This window comes from Xenopus laevis, chromosome 9_10L, assembly GCF_017654675.1.
Source record: "Xenopus laevis strain J_2021 chromosome 9_10L, Xenopus_laevis_v10.1, whole genome shotgun sequence".
NCBI lineage: Eukaryota > Metazoa > Chordata > Amphibia > Anura > Pipidae > Xenopus > Xenopus laevis.
In genome coordinates this window covers 853042-874363 of record NC_054387.1, presented here as the reverse complement: position 1 = coordinate 874363, position 21322 = coordinate 853042, and the positions used below count along the sequence as shown (strand labels likewise).

Here is a 21322-nt window from a genome sequence, read left to right as displayed (position 1 = left end):
AGAATCACCATTATTCTTTGTCTGTCCGCTTTCACCTTTTTCATCACTTTAGTGACAATATCATTGTATTAACCTCACCTAAACCTTATGTTGTTTGCCCAGACCTCCCCCCATTCTCTTTGATTTCTGTGAAACAGTTAAAGAACAGCAGGATTTACTCCGACCATTTGGATATAAATCCAGTCCATTGTGTGGGAACAAGGAATTCGGCTGCAAATACGGGTAAAACTGTAAAAATGTTGGCGTCTTATACACGCTGCACCATTCATTTTACCAGCACCAGTTCTTCACTATTCATTCACCTTATCCTAATCTGTTCCTGACTGTTTACAGAATTGGCATAATGAAATTATAAAAGGTATTGCAAATTTCTCTTATTGCTCTGCACAGGCAATGAGATATCCCTGCTATGAAGAGTGACATATAATGACTGTACAATGCAATGCAAATAGAAATAAATAGATATTAAGCTTTTCATTTGTACCATAGGGAAAATAATGCTTTAAGTGTTTGCTATATTTTGGCCTGTCAATAGCAGGTAGAACATGAATAGGTGATTTGCAACCTGATTATAAACCAGTCACATTCCTAAAAAGGACAAGGAATGTTAAACTAAAGAAGTAGCTAGAAATGTTGTACATTATGTGCTCCTGTACCAGCCCAAGGCAACCACAGCCCTTTAGCAGTAAAGATCTGTGTCTCCAAAGATGCCCCAGTAGCTCCCCATCTTTTTTTCCTGCTGATTCACTGATTCACATGCTCTGTGCTGCTGTCACTTACTGAGCTTAGGGAGCCACTCACAATATACAGTACACATAGAATAGAAATGTCACAATATAAGGCTGATTAGTAATTAATACACATAATTACTACATGGCAGCACAGAAACCAGTGCAATTAGCATCAGAATTGAATAATCAGCAAACCTGTAGCATCAGCTTATATTACAGCCAGGGAAGCTCATTTTCTGCTGGATAATTAGTGACGAGCCCTAAGCTTAGCTTCTCAACAGCCAATCAGAGCCCACTGAGCATGTGAGTGTCACAGACACTTTCCAAGATGGTGACCCCCTGTGACAAGTTTGAAGTCCTGGATCATTGCTGCTATTGACAAGCTCAAACTTTAGCCTCGTGCAATAAGTTCACTGTATAAAATAGGACATTTTAGCCACATTAATTTTCAGGGTTTAGTTCTCCTTTAAAAGTGACATATGGTGACATTATTTTCAGTAGTACCATGTGGCAGTTTATGTGCAGTACAGAAACAGTTAATCAGCAGCAGGATTTGCTCACACTCTGAGGTCAGAACTATAAATCCTGGGGCTTTGCTGGCTGACAACACCACAGCCATTGTTGGCACAATTTACCAAGTCATGTCTGTTCTTTTGCTGTTGGCTAATAGCATTTTATTGCCTCTGGTCAGTGTATCAGACTGAGACAGTCATTATACAGCATTGCTTAGAACTGAAATATATTTCCAATCATTTAGCTGCATAAAGCCAGGGCCGTCTGCTCATTGCTCATTTGTTATACATCATGAGAAGCTTTAGGGTTGTTTTTAGCCTGGAAATCAACTTGTGTTTAGGCAACATCATTGATGCCAAACTAATATCATTATGTTCTCTGGGTAAACTGAATCCGGGCAGGATTTGGTGATATACTGTCATATCATCACTTGGGATGGGGTTTAGTGTTTATTTAAATGAAATCTAAAATGTTCACAAATAGGTAGAGGTAGAGCAAGAGAAAAGTGTGTAGGTAAGCATTGCTTTACTCTGTGTTAAATACAGTGATAGCCATATATATATATATATATATATTTTATTTTTTTTCTACGAAAGGATTAAACAATAAGTCAGTATTTGTTACCTAGCTTTGTAGCTAGTATTTCCAGAAAATACATGCCACCTATTATATAATGTGTTCAACCGAAGGGTAATAAATCCTACAGGAGATACTAAATTATGTGCAAGTAGATTTAATAGAAATTCTCCATGATGCTACATTAAGCAGCCGCCTGTTATACACAATGCACCGCCCATAGACTTGGCATGAGGGCAACTTAATACATAATACCCTTTCCCATGATTGATTTGTTTTTTTTGCATACATATGGACATATTGCACCACAGTAAAACAGAAATAGGCACTGATTGCAAGAAGGGTTGCCACCTTGTTTGAAAAAAAAATACCGGCCTTCCTATATTTTTATGGACTTTCCCTATAAATAAGCTAGGAAGCCTATGATTTTCAGAAGGTACTCCCGAAACGCGTTAGGTGTATTATCAGCAGCCTGTTGCAATAAACTTTCTTCCAGAAGTGCCGTTGAGTTGCCGAGTTTGTCATGAACATTGGCATCAAGCAACATTATTACCGGCCAGGCCGGCCATGTGGCAACCCTAATTGCAAGTGGCACATATGATCTCCCAATATATATATATACATAACAGCAGCACACACACTAAATATCTATTATTCCATGCATGTACTAGCATCAGTGAATATATAATTAGTCGTTTTGCCCTGGGGATGCTCCTTCTCCACGTAGAGAGCTTGGATTGTACACTTGGGTGAGCTAAACAAAGACAAGCTGTCAGGGGGTGCTGGGAGTTGTATATCATAAACAAGCAGCGTGACAGGTGCATCTGGCTTTGTAACAACACTCAGTTTGTCCTGGGGATGAGATTCCTTCAAGCAGGGAACCTGTGTCACAGCAGATTGTATACTTGCTTAAATAAAATAATGGAATGCTGGGAGTAGCAACATTTTCCTTTAGCCTTTTGTGGCAGGATTTAGTGTCACCCCCAAGTGCCGCTGTATGTCTAATATGTAATGTCTAATATGTAATGTCTAATATGTAATGTCTAATATGTAATGTCTAATATGTAATGTCTAATATGTAATGGAGATGCCGTATTAAGCCAATGGACTGTGTGTTCTATGGAGAGGATCCCAGAGGCCACAGGCCAGTAGGCAGATTTGAGTTCTATGAGCAGTGGAAAATACATCTGCAGGTGAAACGCCCAACTGTCAGGGGACAAAATAAAAAAGGCAGAAAACAAATACAGATTAGTGCTTTAGAAAAGGCAGAGGAACCCCAAATTCACCAGGGGTGCTGATAAATTCTGTTTCTAAAGTTTTTCCTGGGTCAGTGCTCCTTTTCTGACAACTTTCTCACCCAGTGACAAGCGGCCATCTTACCTGCCTGTTTCTATTTGACTCATCTACAGTGCAGGCAATGGAAATGTGGGCTTCCCCTTTAATCCCAAAGTGCAACTGATGTGTTTGGACTTGGTTCAGCCCAACAAGCCTACCTCCCAACTGTCCCCGGATAGTTCTGCTTCTGAAAGCTCAGCCCACAGTCCCGGATTGTGACTGAAATGTCTCGACTTTCCCTTTCATCTCCTGCACTGAGCAGCCAGAAAAAGATACAGCATTTCTAAAACTTAATTGGCTTTTGCAGAGAGTCCAGAATAGATACTGAGATACTTTTGTAACAATTTAAGACAAGGAGGTCTCTTGGGGAAAGTGTGATTTGCAGCTAGGGTTGCCACCTTTTGCTACATTTTTTTAACAGCGGGTGGGGGCGGGTACAAAAAGGGGCGGTGTGATGTCAAAGGGGGAGGGGTTGTGACGTAAAGGGGCGGGCGACAGCGCGGCCAGGACAAAAACAGAGGAAAAAAAGCTAAATTTACAGGGGATTGGGGGCAGGGCAAGGGGTCTTTTTAAGGGTATTACAAATTTACCGGCAACTGCATTGCCGGTAAATTTGTAATACCGGCCCTGGCAGGTGTTTTACCGGCTAGGCCGGTAAAATACCGGCTGGGTGGCAACACTATTTGCAGCTTAAAGGGCAAGTCACCTTAATTAGCAAAACTGTAATAAAAACCGTGACAGAAACAGTGTTGGACTGACCCACAGGGAGACCAGGAAAAGTCCCGCGGGACCCAGGTGTCATTGGCCCTCGTGCTGCTAAACATTTGGCCTATTTCATGGCCATTCCCTGTTAGTAGACTAAATAAGAAGAGGCTAAATAGATGGATAATAGATGAGAAAAGAGACTAGGAGACTAGAGGTTGAGTGAGGAGAGGAATAATAATAATAGTACTGAGAGTGGCCCCAGGTCTAAGGTTTTTGGGTGGGCCCCTGGTATCCCAGTCAGACACTGCACAGAAATCTGTTTAAACTTTCATAACCTGCCAAATTGTGTAAAATGGACATGGGAATTAGGGGTGTGGCCACAAAAGTGGGCGTGGTTACATGTTTGTATCCCTCTTTCTGTTTTTTCACACTGTTGTGTAACTATTCAGCACAGGGACTGTTTGTGTGTTTCTCATATCAGACACAGTATGTGAGGCTGTTGTTATAAACATTATTACACAAGATTAATTCAGCGCCTCACACAAACACAGCAATGGCGCCCACCAGCGCGTTCCAAAAGCCGGAAGTAAGATATGGCGGCGGAAGTAAGGTTTTGGGTTGCTAAGCAACGCCTCACGCTAGCTAAAGGCAACATAGTGAAACACCACACAGTGAAGCACAACACGCTGGTGCCGCTGGTGCAGAGAGAAGGCAAAGCTATGGCTGAGGAGACGGACGAGCAACAGGCGCCCCAAAGCACATTCAGCACTTACATGGCAGAGGGGGAGCAGCTGTATCACAAGGCGGAGTACAAGAAGGCCTCAGACAGTTTCACTGCGGTAACACACTCGCTTCAATTAACTACTCTTACTGGCATCTACTCACGGATATTCTCACACTGTTTGACTTACTTAGCTTTTCATTCTTTATTATTTCTGACTTTTCATTCAGCACCTCTCCAGCTTGTCATTTCAGCCCATATCTGGTTGCTAGGGTCCACATTCCCCTAGCAACCCTGCCCTGCTTTGGAATGTACATAGGAGAGGCCTGAATAGAAAGACCAATAATAAAGTAACAATAACTATACACTTGTAGCCTTACAGAGCATTTGTTTTTTCACATGGGGTCAGTGACCCCACCGTTTGAAAGCTGCAAAGAGTCAGAAGGAGAAGGCGGCAAATAATAATAAGAAAACTATAGAAAAAGAAAATAATGAAGACCATTTTAAAAGTTGCTTAGAATTAGCCATTGTATAACACACTGAAAGGAAAAGTGCCCCTTTAAAGGTTCCACAGTGAACGTGGGGTGTTGGGCTACAAGAAAGTAGGGATGCACCAGATTCGGTTCCGGATTCGGCCAGGATTCGGGCGTTTTCAGCAGGATTTGGATTCGGCTGAATCCTTCTATCTGGCCGAACCGAATTTGCATATGTAAATTAGGGGCAGTTAGGGAAATCACATGACTTTTCTTCATAAAAGAAGAATTTTTTCCACTTTTTCCTTTCCTGTCCCTAATTTGCATATGCAAATTAGGGTTTGGATTCGGTTCGGTATTCTGCCAAATCTTTCAAGAAGGATTCCCAAATAGTGGATTGGGTGCATCCCTACAAGAAAGACTCTGGGCTATGGGGGCTAAGCCTTTGTTTGGCTCAGTTAATGGGAAACAAGAAGACTAGACATGAATGGAAGTCAATAAGAACACAATGGGTGGTTTTGGGGGTTGCACATGGGTAGTAGGTGGAGTGCACTGACAATATGGAAGATTGTCCCAAAGAGTGAGCATGAGAGAGTCTTTACTCCTGATTACCTGGTATATACAGGGCATAGTAGCATGCAATTCATCAAGCTTTCTCATACACTAAAGGGGGAGCAACAACAATGCTTTCCTTTGCCCTCCTCATTTTGCACCAGATCCCAGAGAAATGGGTTTTCGCAGGAGTAGTGCTCAGGCATGAAGAGCTCTCTTTAGTCTTATCTTCTTCATTTTAGGCACTTCAGCTCCAACCTGAAGAGAAGAACTGCCTCGTTGCTCGTTCCAAGTGTTTCCTAAAACTCGGGGAGCCAGAATGTGCCCTGAAGGATGCAGAGGCCTCTCTACAGATCGAAAACGATTTCTTCAAGGTAACGCCAACTCTCGCCCCCTTCATTGATGGTTTTGTGTAAGATGCCATTGCCATACCATGGGGTTTTATGGGTTATAGCTCCAATACCTGTGTATAAACCCAAACTTATTCCATGTATAAGTCTCCTCCTACATCATCAATAATCATCTCTCTGTCTATGCCCTGCCAACATTCATTTCTATATCAAATCGTATTTGCTTCTATGTATTCCAGCTATTGAGCAGGCATGTTGTTGTTTAACTCCAGCATAGAATGAGAAAGCAGTTAGCCACTATTCTGTCACTTCATTGCACACCATTTCTTTCCACATTCAGGGTCTTTACCAGAAGGCAGAGGCGCTCTACGCCATGGGAGACTTTGAGTTTGCCCTTGTGCATTACCACAGAGGGTACAAGCTGCGACCAGAATTTCAGGGATTCCGTCTGGGGATACAAAAGGCTCAGGAAGCAATTGAGAACTCAGTCGGAAGTGAGTTCTACTGTCTCATCCACTTCTGTCAGTGCTCACTCCATTCCCATTACTCACTCTCCATTGTGATTTGTTGAATGTTGAATGAGGGTCCCTCTCCCACCCAACATGAGTATTTGCCTCCCTTGATCTATTGGACTGACCTACTGAGGAGGTTGTCAGAAGCAGATCAAACACGTTGGGTGGGCAGGGGACTACTACAGGCAACTGATGTGAAATACTGCTGTCTGTGATGCTCATGCATGAGAAATTATTAGTATTAAATTAGTATTCAAAGAGCTTATTATATATGAAGTCAGTGGCAGAGCATTTATAGAAAATCACACGAATAACCCTTCAACATTTGAAGATTTAAGCTCTGAGTGGACCCCTACAACGTTCTGGGCCCATGTCATCATACCTGCTGCACTGATACGTTTAAAAATGATAAAACTTGCCCCATGTGTTTATATTCCACAGTATTCCTTGCATCGCTCTGTGGGGCATATTTCTCAAAGAGTGAAATCACCACAGTCTGCTAGAGTGAAATTCCACCATTCTCCATTTATTTCTATAGGATTTTTAAAAGAGTATTTATCAATGGGTGAAAGTAAAAGTTCACCTTTTGATAAATAGGCCTTTCAAAATGCCATAAAAATGAATGGAGGATTTCACTGTAGTGGACTGTGGTGATCTCTAACATTACTCTTTGGTAAATATACCCCCATGTACGCTTTTATCTGTATCTATTTATATATCCTTTCTCTGATATTTCTCCTCTCACCATAGCTCCTGCCAGTGTTAAACTCGAAAATAAAACAGACTTACAGTTTATAAGCCGACAAGAAGAGGTAAAAAGATTTCTATGTACAATGGTTTATATTTATGTATTGCATGAAAAATAATTTTTTTTTTGTTATACTGCTCCTTTAAAATGGTTCTCAGATGGTTTTCTTTGTCAAACTGAAAATTATAATGTCTCTGTTTATGTAAGGAGATATAGATATTTAGCTGTTTACATATAGTAAGGCATTGCTGGGTGCTATAAATGCTCATAAATAGGAATATATAGCCAACTAACTATTTAACATTTCTCATTACAAACCAAATCTATCTATATATTATTATTATAAACACATCCGTAGAACACTAAGCCTAAGCGTACATTTTTAGAAAAGAAACTAGAACATTACCACTAGCAGTCACAAACAGATCTGAACAGAATTACAAAAGGATGTAAATAAGTAACAGAAGAGTAATGCAGCTGAATCAAACCCTAAAGGCAATATCCATTTTTTTGTAATTCAACTTTACTTCAGAGCAAGAAGGCTAAACAAAAGGCTCAGGTCAAGGTGCAGAAGAAGGATTCAAAGCAGCAGAAGAAAGTAGATCCTGAAAGGAGCCAGAAGACCGTGCGCCAGCTCCTCGGAGAACTGTACAGTGATAAGGAATATCTGGAATCATTATTAAGGGATGAAGGTAGGTATTTAACTAAATAAGATGGAAGCAGCTGCTCTAACTTTAAGGTTCTCATCCATTAAGCAAGATGCTCTGGAAGTCTGCTTTAATGATGTTGTAAATAATTGTATTGCTGTTCTACTTGTTTTGACCACAAGATGGTACTATGCCGGCAAATATAGTTTAGTTACAAAGATTTCCCATCAGCAATTGAGAGAATGTCACATGAACTTCATGGGTAAAGGCATTTTAATAAAAATGACATGAGCATGCATCCAGCAAATTAAATGGCAAGGCAACTGTCCTGGCTAGATAAAGACATGCCCTGACCTATGTGTAAATAACACTATTATTGCATAAGAATTATCATGTGTCTAATCAGAAGCTTCCCTTTTATAGGTTCCCTTTTCTCCTATTAAAGCAAGTGGATCATGTCAGAATAAAGGAGTCCTGGCCCATAGTGAAAGCTGTTTGACAGGATAGTTAAATATTAAAATGATGTCTTATTCACAATAGGGTGTTAGTACCACTTTAATTGCTGTACACTGTTTGCAATTGTCCTTTGTAACTGGTGCTTTTAGACCATGACACACTGGGCTGGGGCAGTACAAGCTGGAAATGAGATATAAACAATATGTCCAGCTTATCAGATCCTTGCACCCTGCCCCAGCCCTGCGCCGGGGTCAAAGGAGAACCAATGACAGAGTCTGGCAGCGCCAGGCACAGGGGGCTTTGGGAATGTGCAAGGCTGCGTTGATTGTGATACAGTCACTTTATTGTAAATCATAAGAATGAGCCAGTATCACAAATATACACCATTTATACACATACAATGCTGTTCCCTTTAATGTGTATAGGTGCAGTTCTGCACTGCAATATTAAAGCAGTTTATTCTCTTGCTTATTCTGGTCATTTCTCATTAACACAGCTCTAGTGAAAGGCAATACACGAGGTGGGGTCAAACTGCACGACCTGATCATTAATGGAATCCTGTACCTGGACACGCGCTCTGAGTTCTGGAGGCAGCAGAAGCCCATCTATGCGCGCCAGCGGGACCGCAAGATCATGCAGCAGAAGTGGAAGCGGGATAAGAACAAATCTGCTGACCCTAGCCAATACATTGTAAAGAGCTTGGAGGAGATAGACCAGCGTATGTAATAATAACTGTACCATGAAACATTGCTGGCAGGCCGTGTTGCACAACGTATATTAAAGTAACTCTCCCAGCTGGGACACATCTTTGATGTGGTTTCTTACATTTAGCCATGAGCAGTAACGTCACAAACTATACAGTATAGAACATAGGACTCAAAGACCCAAGCACATTGTTGTGGAAATAAAATCCAAAACTCCATGCTGGAAGCAAGTATGGAGGTCAGAGCACAGAGCAAAGTAAAATACTATTAGGAACACCTGGGTAGAACTTGACTATATAACATTGTCTCGTACAACGTTTATCCATGATTTGTTTCTGCTTTCCGTCACCACTCTGTTGTCTCTAAATCCTTCCAGTGCTCTCAAGTGGAAAAGCAGAAGAAAGTTACAAAAAGGCCCAACTTGTGCTAAAGAAAGTTGAACGATGGACATCGGTAGATATCCACAACAGGGAAGAGCTTACTGGGAGTCTCCACAGCTGCATTGGGAATGCTCAGATGGACATGGGTCAGATAGAGGCAGCACTGCAGAGCCACAAGAAGGACTTGGCTATAGCAGAGAAATAGTAAGATGGCATACATTACTGACACAGTACTTTATCCTACAACTCATCTGCTCATAGTGTCTTTTCTTTGCATCAGCTAAAACATTCTGGGTCTAATGGGCCTGTTCTGCTTGGTTCTTGGCTGATACTAGTATTTGTGGTATGGTATTGATCGAAAGAGCCCCTACTGGCAAATGCTGATGCTTAAAGGGGAACTATCTCTAAAAAGGAAATGTAATATTAGCTTCATCATACTGAAGTAAGAAACTTTCTAAATACAATCAATTAAAAATGCTGCAGTGTCTCTGAAATAATCAAGATTATCTTCACTATCCATCTGTTTCTCTTCATTCTGTCGTCATTCAGGAGTTGGGTGTCAGATGAATAATCCAATTTATTTTATAGGAGACTCCTTTTGCCTAGAAGATATATTAGAGGTCACTCTATTAAACTCACCAGACATCATGTCTCTCTACATGCAGAATTTGTGCAAAAGGCAGTTATTTTGTTACATTTTGTTTCTACTGGAATCAGTTATTTGAGTGAACTCTTAATACATCTGCTAGGACAGGAGCCCCCCTGTAAGATTTATTGAATCATTCATCTGTCACCCAACTGCAGCATGAAGAGAGAATGAAGAGAAACAGATGCTGAGAGAGGAATAGTGAATAAAAATTTGATTATTTCGGAAACAATGCAGAATATTTAATTAACTGTATTTAGAAAGTTTCTTACTTCAGTATGAGGAAGTTTATATTAAATTGTCATTTTCAGGAAAGTTCCCCTTTAAAAAAGGCAGTTTTTCTGAGCTTCACTAAATTGAACCTACAGTAATGCTTTGAAATGCCAACCTCCTTAAAAGTATGGATTTGTGCATTTACCCCTTCTTCCCCAATTTGCTGACCCTCACTGCACCCTGTGCTTGGTAAAGTCATTATAAAAAATAATGTGGGGTTCTTTTTTTGACTGGTGTGGTTTCATGACCTTTACTATATGGTAATAAAAAAACTATTTATACTGCAGGTGTTTGTAGAAACCCGAAACTCCTCAATTTGAAGGGGCTTGGTGATTTTACCCCCTGCCTCTACAGTGCATTTTTAGCATTAATTTATTTAGTGTTGCGTGAAGATATATTTATTATTATGGTGGAACTTCTTAAAAAAAGGATATCTTATTCCATTGTTTGTCATTACTTCTGAGGATAAAAACAATATATATATATTTTATTTTTAGCAAATTGCTGGAGGCGAAATCCCGAGCGTTAGATAATATCGGGAGAGTATATGCACGCATTGGGAAATTCAATGAAGCCATCAAGGTGTAAGTTTGAGTTCATAGCAAAACTAGCGAATCAGGTTTGAGCAAAAAGAATAAACTGTACTGACTGACTTGTGTTATGTTTTAGATGGGAAGAGAAGATCCCTCTGGCCAATTCAAGCTTAGAAAAGACCTGGTTGTATCATGAGATTGGGAGATGTTACCTGGAGCTGGAGCAAACTGCTGAAGCTAAGGAATATGGGGAAAAGTCGCAGCAGGAGGCTGATGCAGCTGAAGATATTGAGTGGCAGCTCAATGCCTGTGTGTTATTAGCTCAAGCAGAAGGTAATAGATCTGCCAGTATAATTATGCCAAGGGAAATAGAGAAGAAATTACCCTCGCACACCCTGGCCTTCCCGATCTGTACGAGTTCCAGGTGCTCAATGAAGGAGGCATTGGCAACCTCAAATTCAGCGTGAAGAGCACAACTTTGGTTATTTCTAGCAGGGAAAACCCTTGCTCATTTATTGCGGATGCAACGTTTCGGGGCGTAACCCCTTTGTCAAGCATAATTATGCCAACCTAAATAGAACCCAGATAAGTGCTTCCCTGATTTGTAGTTCTGGACAACCTCTCTTCCTTTATCCAGAGATCACACTGGAACTTTACATACTAAAACCCTCCAACAGAGAAGTAATGTGGGACGTGTTCATATTTGGCATGCAGGCTCTTAGTTTTCTAGGGACCATCTGCACCACTGTTGTTATGTTGCTGCTTTTACAGAGCAGGAGGTAATAAACTAGTAATAGTGATTTTGTTTTTAGGAAATCCGCAAAGATCTGGATAAGCAGTATAGATCTGAAGGCCAACTCAGCCTTGGCATAGATGATACTGGGAGAAAAAAAGGGCCCTTTAAATAATGATTCCTTTCACCTTATGGTTTGAAGTATTTCACAGTATAATGTCATATTTGTCTTCAGGGCATCCACACTGTATAAACTGAAATAAAATAGATGTTGTATTAATATGGAAATCTCTTTTGCACACAGTGAAGCTGAAGCATTACCAGTCTGCCATTAGCAGTTTTGAGAATGCGTTGGAGAGAGCACGACTGCTTCACAATAAGGATGCAGAGCAAGCCATCCTCGTTGTGAGTGAATTACTTTTATTTGCCTAAGGAATAAATATAGGCCCAAACACTCAGATCACGTCCCAGCCTGCTTCATTAGCTTGTGGCCACCTACAAACAATGTGAAATGTACCCTGTTATTTATATACAGGTGTCTATACTTATTATTCCTATGTATGGGGTGCTTTCATTACACATTTAAGTATATGAAATGGTTCTTGGATTGAAGTATAAAAAGGGGAAGTAAATTCTATGTGATCACTGGGATCTTAGATATTGTAGTTGGGCAGGGACAGCTATGAAACTGTTTAATAAGCAGGATCCATTGTACCTTACCCTGATCATTATTTTATTTGTAGGCCTTGGAGGATGCAAAGCAGGGGATGGAAGAGCAGCAGGAATCAGAACAGAACAATGATGAAAATGACAATTTAAGGGCAGGTACGTCGCCTTAATCCATCATTAACCTGACAACAATGTAGCCCTGCAGTTGGATGGAGCAAACCTCTGCTTTGTGTCTTACAGATGGGAACACAGCGAGGGACGAGGAGGAGGAGGAGGAGGACGTGCATGTACAAAGAACAGAAGAGGATGAAGGCTGAACAGAAATTTATAATTGTAAGGGAAGCAACATTCAGACACATGACATTTGGGGCATTCTGGGGAAATAAAGTTGGGGGTTTCAGTAGCTCATGGCCTACAATATCATTGTTGTTATTATTATTATTACTACATATTTATAAAGCTCCAACATACTCTGTAGTGCTGTACAATTAAACTGGTAACAAATTTCCCCATGTGGCAGCAGCACCCTACGGTTATATCATTTTTTAAATTAAGCTTTAAATCAAATCTTACATTTTTAAATGCTTTTTGTTTTATTTGTCTTTAGAATAGCTCCCAGGTAATGCTGTTTGGAGAACATTCTCCTGGGCCTCCCCCTACTTTGTTCTGTCCTAGGGTTGCCATTCTTTCTGGGAAGAAATTGTGTCCTTCCGATATTCCTGCCGTTTTCTTCCTATTAATAACATTGGCATCAAGCATTGTTTTTACTGGCCAGGTGGGTAAAAGACTGGCCAGGTGGCAACCCTAACAGCACCCCTTATTTCTCATTCACTAGGCTCTTGCTGAACTGTGCAGCTCATGCATGAAGAGAATATACAGACTCCTAGCAGTTGTGTTGTATGTGTATTCAGTTCTAGCATTGCTCCCGTCTGTTCTAGGAGTCATATGTTCAGATGTGGTGCCAAGCTCAGTGTGTAGAGTAACTAGTGGTGTGTGTAATTGTCAATGAGTAGCTCATTGTAGGGAGGAGTCCTGTGGAGCAGACATTTTGTTTTTACTGTGTGACATCATGTTGCCTCAGCTTTGTCCCAATAACGTCACCCACATAAAGTGCAACGTACAGTAATGTGATTGGATGAGCACCCAGGATAGGGGGAGGGTGTGAGGGGCACATACTGACGTACAGGGTTGTCAGGTTGCTGGTTTTCCAGCCCAATTGGGCTACTCATTTAAAGGCCAGGCGGGTATTGAAAGTACAAACTAGTCAAGCTAAGGATTTGGCCTACATTTTGGTCCTTTGGCTGCTTTGTACCCTGGAAACCATCCAATGTTTTTACTTGCCCTAATGGGCCGAGCGCAGTGCATGTTGGGTAATGTGGTCTTTGTGTCACAAGTTGAATGTAAGACTACAATACCCAGCATGCACTGGGACTGACGTGTGTACAACTTCCCCGATTTTGGCCTCTGTCCCCCACTCTCCCGTCACTCTTAAACATTCTCACATTTTCCACTCACTTTCCTCCATTTCAGACAATTTGGGGTAAAGCTGTTTCACCAACATTGAATGAAATTGTTATGAATTAGGGACCCGTATACCTCCTAGTTACCCCCCTGGTGACTCTCTCCCATTTTACTTCATGGGAATATTGAAAAAAGTATATTTTCATCTAAATGTGTTTATTTTTCCACTGCACAAATTGAGCTATTTTTGGGCTACTGTTCAACTGCCTCTTGGCTGCTTTTGTACATTAGACCTGACAGTGATCCACACCTCCCAACTGTCCCGTTTTTAGAGGGACAGTCCCTCTTTTGACAGCTCAACCCGCAGTCCCTTGTTTGTACTGGAAGGTCCACATTTTCTCTGCACTGAACAGCCAGAAAAAGAAATAAAGTTTCTAACTTAATTGGCTTTTGGGAGAGAGCCCAGAAACAGCCACAGCTGCAGATCAGATACTTTTGTAAGAATTGTGAGATCAGCAAATAAGTCATTGTAACAATATAATTTAACAGGTCCCTCGGGAGAAGTCAGACTCACAGCTTAAAGGGCAATTCACCTTCATTAGCAAAACTGGAATGTGTTTCAACTTTCATAACCGGCCAAATGTTGTAAAATGAACATGGGAATGAGGGGGTGTGGCCACTAGAGTGGGCGTGGCCAGAAGCAGTTGCTGTAATACTAGTGGCACGCGACAGCTGCTCCAGAGGAGGCGGAGTCTGGGCTCGTGGGCTGGATGTGAGGCACAATAATGAGGCGTGTGAGGCGCCTTGTGGGCACAAAGCTGCTCTCCTCGCTGCCCTCGTTACATCTCCTCACTGCGCTCCCGCCTCTGCACCGCTGCCTTCAGGTAAGGACTGACACTTTATTCCGTGTGTGTTTGTGTGAGAGACAATTGTACCTCAGGAACAGCTGCGCACCTAGTGGGCGGGGCTAGTTGCCGCTATTTGCGCGGGCTGCGCTCCTGTCCCACACGATTGGCTTCAGCCGCCTGTCTGCGCCTTTATTTCCCCTCATTCACTCACTCACTGACTTACTGTTCCCTCAGTGACTCGTTACTTTGTGTAGCGTCAACACCAGGCCATTGAAAATAGCCACAAACTCCACATTAGTTGCTCCTGTGAGGAAATGTCCCCCTGGGCCTGTCACGCGCCTTATTTACCCTTCACTCTCTCATGTCTCTCACACTCTGTGCTGCTCCTCCTCATTATTACACCTCATTTGTGTCACAATATACCGTGTGTTATATATATTTATATAATACACAAAAGCCATGAATATCCTGTAAATTATATCCTTATAAACGGTGAGTTCTGATGTCATCAGTTATAAACGGTGAGTTCTGATGTCATTTCTGTCACATGACTCACTGAAATTTGTGTATTATAATAAATAAAGTACCCCCAGTTGCAAAATATGAGGATATTAGAAGTTACCTCGGAGTTCCATGACCTGTATATAAACCCTCGGCCTCGTACTTTTATATGGTCATGAAACTCCTCGGTAACTTATAATATCCTTATATTTTACAAGAGGGGCTACTTTATTCACTATATATATATATACTGTAAATATTCTGCCTCCCTGTGTAGCCCATTCCCTTGTGTCTCATCATGTGAGGTAAATAAGTCAGTTTCTTGTATATTTCAGTCACAAGTGCATCTGAGCCGGTCATTTGTCTCAGCTAATTCAGTTGTTCACTGGAATGTCTCCTTTATCTCTTTCACTCACAAACAAACTTATATAAAGGGATTGTTACCCACAATGCTCAGGACCTGGGCTTTTTCCAGATAACGGCTCTTTCGTAATTTGGATCTTACACACGGGCGGTTTTTCCTGCGTTGCGATTTCTTCCGTTCAGCCGCAGGAGTAGACGCACTCAATTATTGTGAAGGAGGCTGTACTCACACAGACGCATGTAACGTAGTTGGGACACAACATGTTGCATTTCACCTGCGTTTGCCGCTTACATGCGTCTGTGTGAATACAGCCTCCTTCACAATAATTGAGTGCGTCTACTCCTGCGAGTACTCCTGCGCTCCCCTGCGTCTGAAAGGAAGAAAGCACAACGCAGGAAAAACCGCCCATGTATAAGAGCCCTAAATGTACTAGAAAATCCTATAAACATGAAATAAAGCCAATAGGCTGATTTTGCCTCCAATAAGGATTAATTATATCTTAGTTGAGATCAAGTACAAGTGACTGTTTTATTATTACACAGAAAAAGGAAATACTTTTAAAAAAAATTGGATTATTTCATTATAATGGACTCTATGAGAGACGGCTTTCCCATAATTCGGAGCTTTCTGGAAAACAGGTTTCCAGATAAAGGATCCCATACCTATATTTGCATCTCATCTGCTCAGCCATCATTATGTGTAAATGTACTTTACAAATGTCACTTTATTTGTTTCCAGCTTTCATAGCTCCTAAATCATTTGCTTCCCAAGTTCTGCAGGCAGTTTTAGGGTGAGATCGAGGTTGAATTGACATTTAATGTCCCAGATACACCCCAACGCCCTGCCTGAAGCTCAGCTAGGGCAACATTTGGGGAGAAATATGTATATTGTTACAATGATACAGCTGTATTTTCAGATATTTCATTAGCTAAGCAGGAGCCTAACTAAAAAGTTGGAAGAAGGGTTTGGCCAAAGGCTGGACCATCAAGTAAGGGCTTCAAATGAAAAGGTTTGGCAAGCACTGGAACCATTTTATAGATTTCAAATGGTCCCGATAATTGACAGGTCGTAACTAACAAGTCAGATCTTGTTGCACATGACCAAAAAAAAGGCAACTAATATTAAAATCAGGTTTGCAAAATATATTTTCCATCCAGCACATCCCATTGCGGAGAGAAGACCTTTTTCTCATAGACGTATATTGACTGGCTGATGTACACAGACATAAAATAAGTAAATAAGAAAGTTCCAACCTTTGCATATCTCCTACAACGAGTTATTTTTGGATAAGGATTCAGTTAAGCTGATGTCTCTTTACCTTGACCCTAAACAGTAACCCCAACAGCTTTATCTAAGTATCCAATAGACCATGTCACATAAAGAATGTAGGGAACATATTTAAACCACAGTCCTCTATCATCAACGTGCTACTGAAAGATTGAAAGGATCCAGTTCTACCTGAGAGGAGTGTTAAATACTTCATGGATGTCAGATAGGTATGCTTGCCACACACTTTACTCTAAAATGAATGTTCATATCAGAGAAACGCTCTAACGTAGCACTCGCAATGGCTTTGGAAAGCATCCAGAAGTATAATAAGATCTCTTTCTAATGTAGCATACCACCAAGCCCACAGATTTCTAACATCCAGCCCTGGTGGTCATCATATACATTGTGAGTGTATGGTGTTAACAGAGGCAAACTGCTCGTACAACAATATTGTAGCTCTTTGCAGTGTTAGTTGGATACAATAGGAAGTATCTTCAGGGATTTTGCCATCTTTTGGATATGCTAAAAATTAGGAAGTCTTTTGAAGAGCAAAGGGTTGAATTTGATGAACCTCAACCACTATGTAACAGTGTAAGATAATGATATTGGCACCCTTGTTTTGAATGCATCACAGCTAGTTGGAAGGTCTGTAGTCTTAACAAACCCAAAGTTATTGATATTAGTTATCCTTGAAAACAATAAGGCACTTATCAAACCTCCCCAGCAGATATCAAAGTGTTAACCCACCCTGACAATCACTGGATTGGAATGATGGATGGAAATTGTCGTAGGAAGCCATGAATGGTGTTGACTGTTATGTTGTAGGCATGTTAAAGCAATGCTCTTTTGTTTTGTTTGGTGGACCATTGTGGCATAAGGAAATCAAACCACAAACTGTTTGTGAGTCCGACGAAATCAAATCCCTTTGCCACCAGAAAACATGCCTTATGTAACCCATAAGGGTATTTGCCCATAAAGTAATTCTTTCGCTCGTCAAAGTTTGATGTCAAAAAAATGATGTGCCTGGAGGTACAGCTCATATGGAAAACTGATCATAATACCCGCACTTAGAATTTGGACTGAAACCTTTGCTTGAGACGAGATGCTTCTTCTCTGTGAAGAAAAAAGGGGACTTTCATCTCCATATACAGGTGATTTACTTCTGTTACTGTAAATAGACTACTCTTGGTAGGTTCCATATAAGTCAACTCTTAAGATCTCTCAGAATACTGGCTCTCCTAATGTCTGGGTCAATTTACCGATAATTACGAAGTTCATTATTAAATGTGTGGCAAATTGTACTCATAAATATGTATCTGTACTGTTTGTGTAGTATTTGTGATAGTAACAGGTTTCCTATTTGTCCAACTAGGTTCAGAAAGCAGTCAGGAGACCAGACCCCATATCTACTAAGAATCTATACCGAATGATGTCTGCACAGGCATCCAAAGACCACCCAGAGGGGCAGAAACCCCCTTTGCTAGTGGATGACCACACTGTGACTACTGTCCGAGAGTCTAAGATATTGGTTCTTCTGAGGGGTCTGCCGGGAAGTGGAAAGTCCGAGCTGGCCAAGGAAGTTGAACAGAAATACAAGGATAGCGCTCGACTTTTTTCTGCCGACCAATATAACGTCAGACCCGCTGTAAGGAGTTCCAGTGGGGGGGAGTATGCCAAACTGGACGAAGATCTGAACTCTTGCTGTGAAAGGCATGAAGCCAATATAGTCATTCTTGATGACACACACCATGACCGTGAACGCTTGGAAGAATTGTTTGATCTTGCTAACAAATTCCAATTCACAGTTATAGTGCTGGAACCTAAGACCCCTTGGAGGCTGGACTGCGCTCAGTTGAAGGATAAGAACCACTGGAAGCTCACCCTGGAGGAACTTAAGAACCTGAGACCTACCCTGGAAAAAGATATCCTGCCTCTGTATTTTGGCTGGTTCTTAGCCAAGCGTGATGAGGACAACCTTAGAAAGACCGCTCATGAGTTCCTGGAACAGCTGGGAAACCTCAAAGCATTTAAGAAACGTCTACAAGCATGTAGGTTGTGCAAATGTTGTCTCCTCTCAAAATAGTTTTTTTGGCCTGTTTTTAATTTGTATATAGAGTGCAGCATTGTCCCAATGAACCATGCCATGGCTCCTCCTAAAAGCCAACATGCATTGATATCGAGGCTTTCTGTGCTGTGTGCAAATGATCTTGCAGCCACGTTGTGCAGAGATGTAGCTGGCACTGGGTGTTACGGCAGCACCCTGTGGCACTGCTGCGCTTCAGTAGTAAATGAATCAATGGTCTGCATTGTATCACTCCAGCAGCTGGAGACATTTGCAAGCTCAGAGAATGTTAGAGATATCACAAGGTGGTGACGGGGAGACATTCACTTTGGCATTGTGCAGAACGTAGGAAGAATAAATTCCGACCTGAAATCTTGATTTCCCATGCCAGCTATATGTTGCTCAGAGTTCATTTCATTGTCGTCTTTGAGTGAAATGACGTTTGAGCAGCTAATGCGTATCCAGTATCTTCCTAACGTGTGTACTGAACAGAATAAAGTGTTGCAGCGGCAGAGTAGCGGCACCTTTGTTCCCATCATGGAACAGAACTCTGTTATGATATGATGCTGGTAAAAAGAGAAAATATATTTGCTTGAAGTCTTAATGAATTGCATATACTAGGAGAAGTCAGCCTAGAACATTTTTTGTACTCTGTCTTCATGATATAGAACACATACCATGATAGCCTGTATTTATGGCACGGCTATGATTTCCCTAGTGTGAGGTCAGCCTTGCGTAGATGCTCTACAGAGCTTTTGGAACAGATTTATTTACGATCTTGTTCTTCTCTCTGCAGTTGGCCGTGAAGACAAGCACAAGTTGGACTTGCTGAAGTATTTTGCCAAAACTCCCAACATTTTGCACTGTACAACCAAGTTCTGCGACTATGGAAAGATGCCGGGGTCAGAGGAATACGCACAGCTGGAGGTTGGTGTGGCAGGAATAGTTTGGTGTGATGGAACCGCCAGCACTGTAATGATAAGGGCCAGTGGCACTTAGACATCCCCTGAAACGCCCTTAGCTTGTGTGTTATTCAGATGTGACAACATCATGTGTAATGCGCCGTATACGAGCACTAAGGGGTGCAATTTTACATATTAGTTAGTGATGCCTAATATCTTGGAGAACGTGGACATTGCATAGTTTGTGGTCCCAGAATGATCCAAGTGCCCCGTCAAAACTCACACTTGAACGTTCACTGGGCTGACCAGTTTTGGAATTGTGTAAGGGTTAGGTGCTTGGTCTCTGCTAAAATCTGGCAGTTTGCATGGCAGTGTAGGATCTTTGTGATGGTCGACATCTCCTCTCACTTATTTGCCTTCCTGTCCTGCCTATTTTTAGCTTGCAGTATAAAATGCTATCTGGTGTTGGGGGTCACTGACCCTGCTAACCAAAAGTTGATGCTTGAATTCTTATTTATCTTGCAGTATCTCTGCTTGTTTGATAAATAGGGTAACAGCAACCGGAGAAACCATCTAACTTCAATTCTATGACAGAAACAAATGCATGGACTTCCAGAAAGCCTTTTACAGGGATGGGTGAATTTCACGCGTGTCCAGAGAAAATAATCTTTTCCCTTTCTTTTACTAGGCTGTAAGAAAGGGTTATTCCAAAGCCTTCACTCTACATATCTCTGCATTGTTCATCACTCCCAGGACAGCGGGAGCCCAGGTGGAGCTGACTCAGGAACAGCTCCATGTTTGGCCGTCAGATGCAGAGAGGGAAGCGATGCCCAAAGATGTTCTTCCCCGGGGAAGCCGGGCTCATATTACTCTGGGCTGCGCGGCTGATGTACAAGATGTTCAAACGGGTATCGACTTACTGGAGTTTGTTAAGTTGCAGCAGGCTGGGAGAGAGGGGGAGAATATGGGAGAGCTGTTAGGGAGCAAAATATCTTATTATGATAATGGCATGTGGATGCTGGCCTTGCCCAGAAAGAAGGAGATCAAAACCATTTTCTCAGGTTATTATGGGAAACCAGGGGTTACTGGCCCTCACCTGGGAGGCAAAAAGGGCCTGTTGCCCCAGTGCCAAATTGTATAACAACAAAACAAAGCAGCAAAGGAGACAGAAGCACTTACTTAACAACAAGTCCTGATAATTCAAGTTTAGTTTTGTTACGATCCAGTGGTTGGTATTAAACTTACAACGATCGATAAAGACTCGAAACATCTATTGGCACCAATTTAAATTGTTGTAAATTTCCACATTCCGTTTCTGTTGCACTTATAATTAATGGTGATGTCTAGAGCCAAACACACCCCAATTTGCATCCCATTAGTCATACAGCGACTCATTCTGAGGTCACAGCACAAACCCAACCATGTTCCTGTAAAAGTGAAACCATTACTCCAAATTATTATGATGAAAAGATACAAATACTGAAGCCTAAACTGCACTTTCAAATTTGAGAAAAGTTTGCATTCAGTTATTCAATCAAATTCGGCTAAACTCCCTGAAAAATTGCTCAATCCCAAAGAGCACCCTGGATTCACTGCACCCGTTTTATTTAACTCCTAACCAATGACTTCTCTGTTTGTATTTAACAATCAGCTATGGA

At 41.5% G+C, this 21322-nt stretch overlaps 2 protein-coding genes across 2 annotated transcripts; both read left to right on the top strand.

Moving 5' to 3' along the window:
- The first annotated feature begins 4570 nt into the window (after nucleotides 1-4570).
- Nucleotides 4571-12660, top strand: odad4.L (outer dynein arm docking complex subunit 4 L homeolog). The gene is given in 12 exon segments (NM_001091143.2): nucleotides 4571-4699; nucleotides 5849-5980; nucleotides 6297-6450; nucleotides 7219-7280; nucleotides 7749-7908; nucleotides 8816-9037; nucleotides 9400-9607; nucleotides 10820-10906; nucleotides 10992-11188; nucleotides 11893-11993; nucleotides 12332-12413; nucleotides 12498-12660. Coding segments are annotated over 12 exon segments (1602 nt in total). The 5' UTR covers nucleotides 4571-4579; the 3' UTR covers nucleotides 12575-12660.
- Nucleotides 12661-14510: 1850 nt separating this feature from the next.
- On the top strand, nucleotides 14511-20893 carry cnp.L (2',3'-cyclic nucleotide 3' phosphodiesterase). Its single transcript, NM_001092161.1, has 4 exons — nucleotides 14511-14602; nucleotides 18073-18748; nucleotides 19559-19689; nucleotides 20353-20893. The coding sequence occupies exons 2-4, from the start codon at nucleotides 18130-18132 to the stop codon at nucleotides 20803-20805; spliced, it is 1203 nt and encodes a 400-aa protein (NP_001085630.1). The 5' UTR covers nucleotides 14511-14602; nucleotides 18073-18129; the 3' UTR covers nucleotides 20806-20893.
- Nucleotides 20894-21322: the final 429 nt, after the last annotated feature.

Coding starts and splice junctions, on each gene's coding strand:
- cnp.L (NM_001092161.1), top strand. CDS start 18,130: ATGTCTGCACAGGCATCCAAAGACCACCCAGAGGGGCAGAAACCCCCT. Junction 18,749..19,558: donor TAAGAAACGTCTACAAGCAT/GTAGGTTGTGCA, acceptor TTCTCTCTGCAG/TTGGCCGTGAAGACAAGCAC. Junction 19,690..20,352: donor AGGAATACGCACAGCTGGAG/GTTGGTGTGGCA, acceptor TTCTTTTACTAG/GCTGTAAGAAAGGGTTATTC.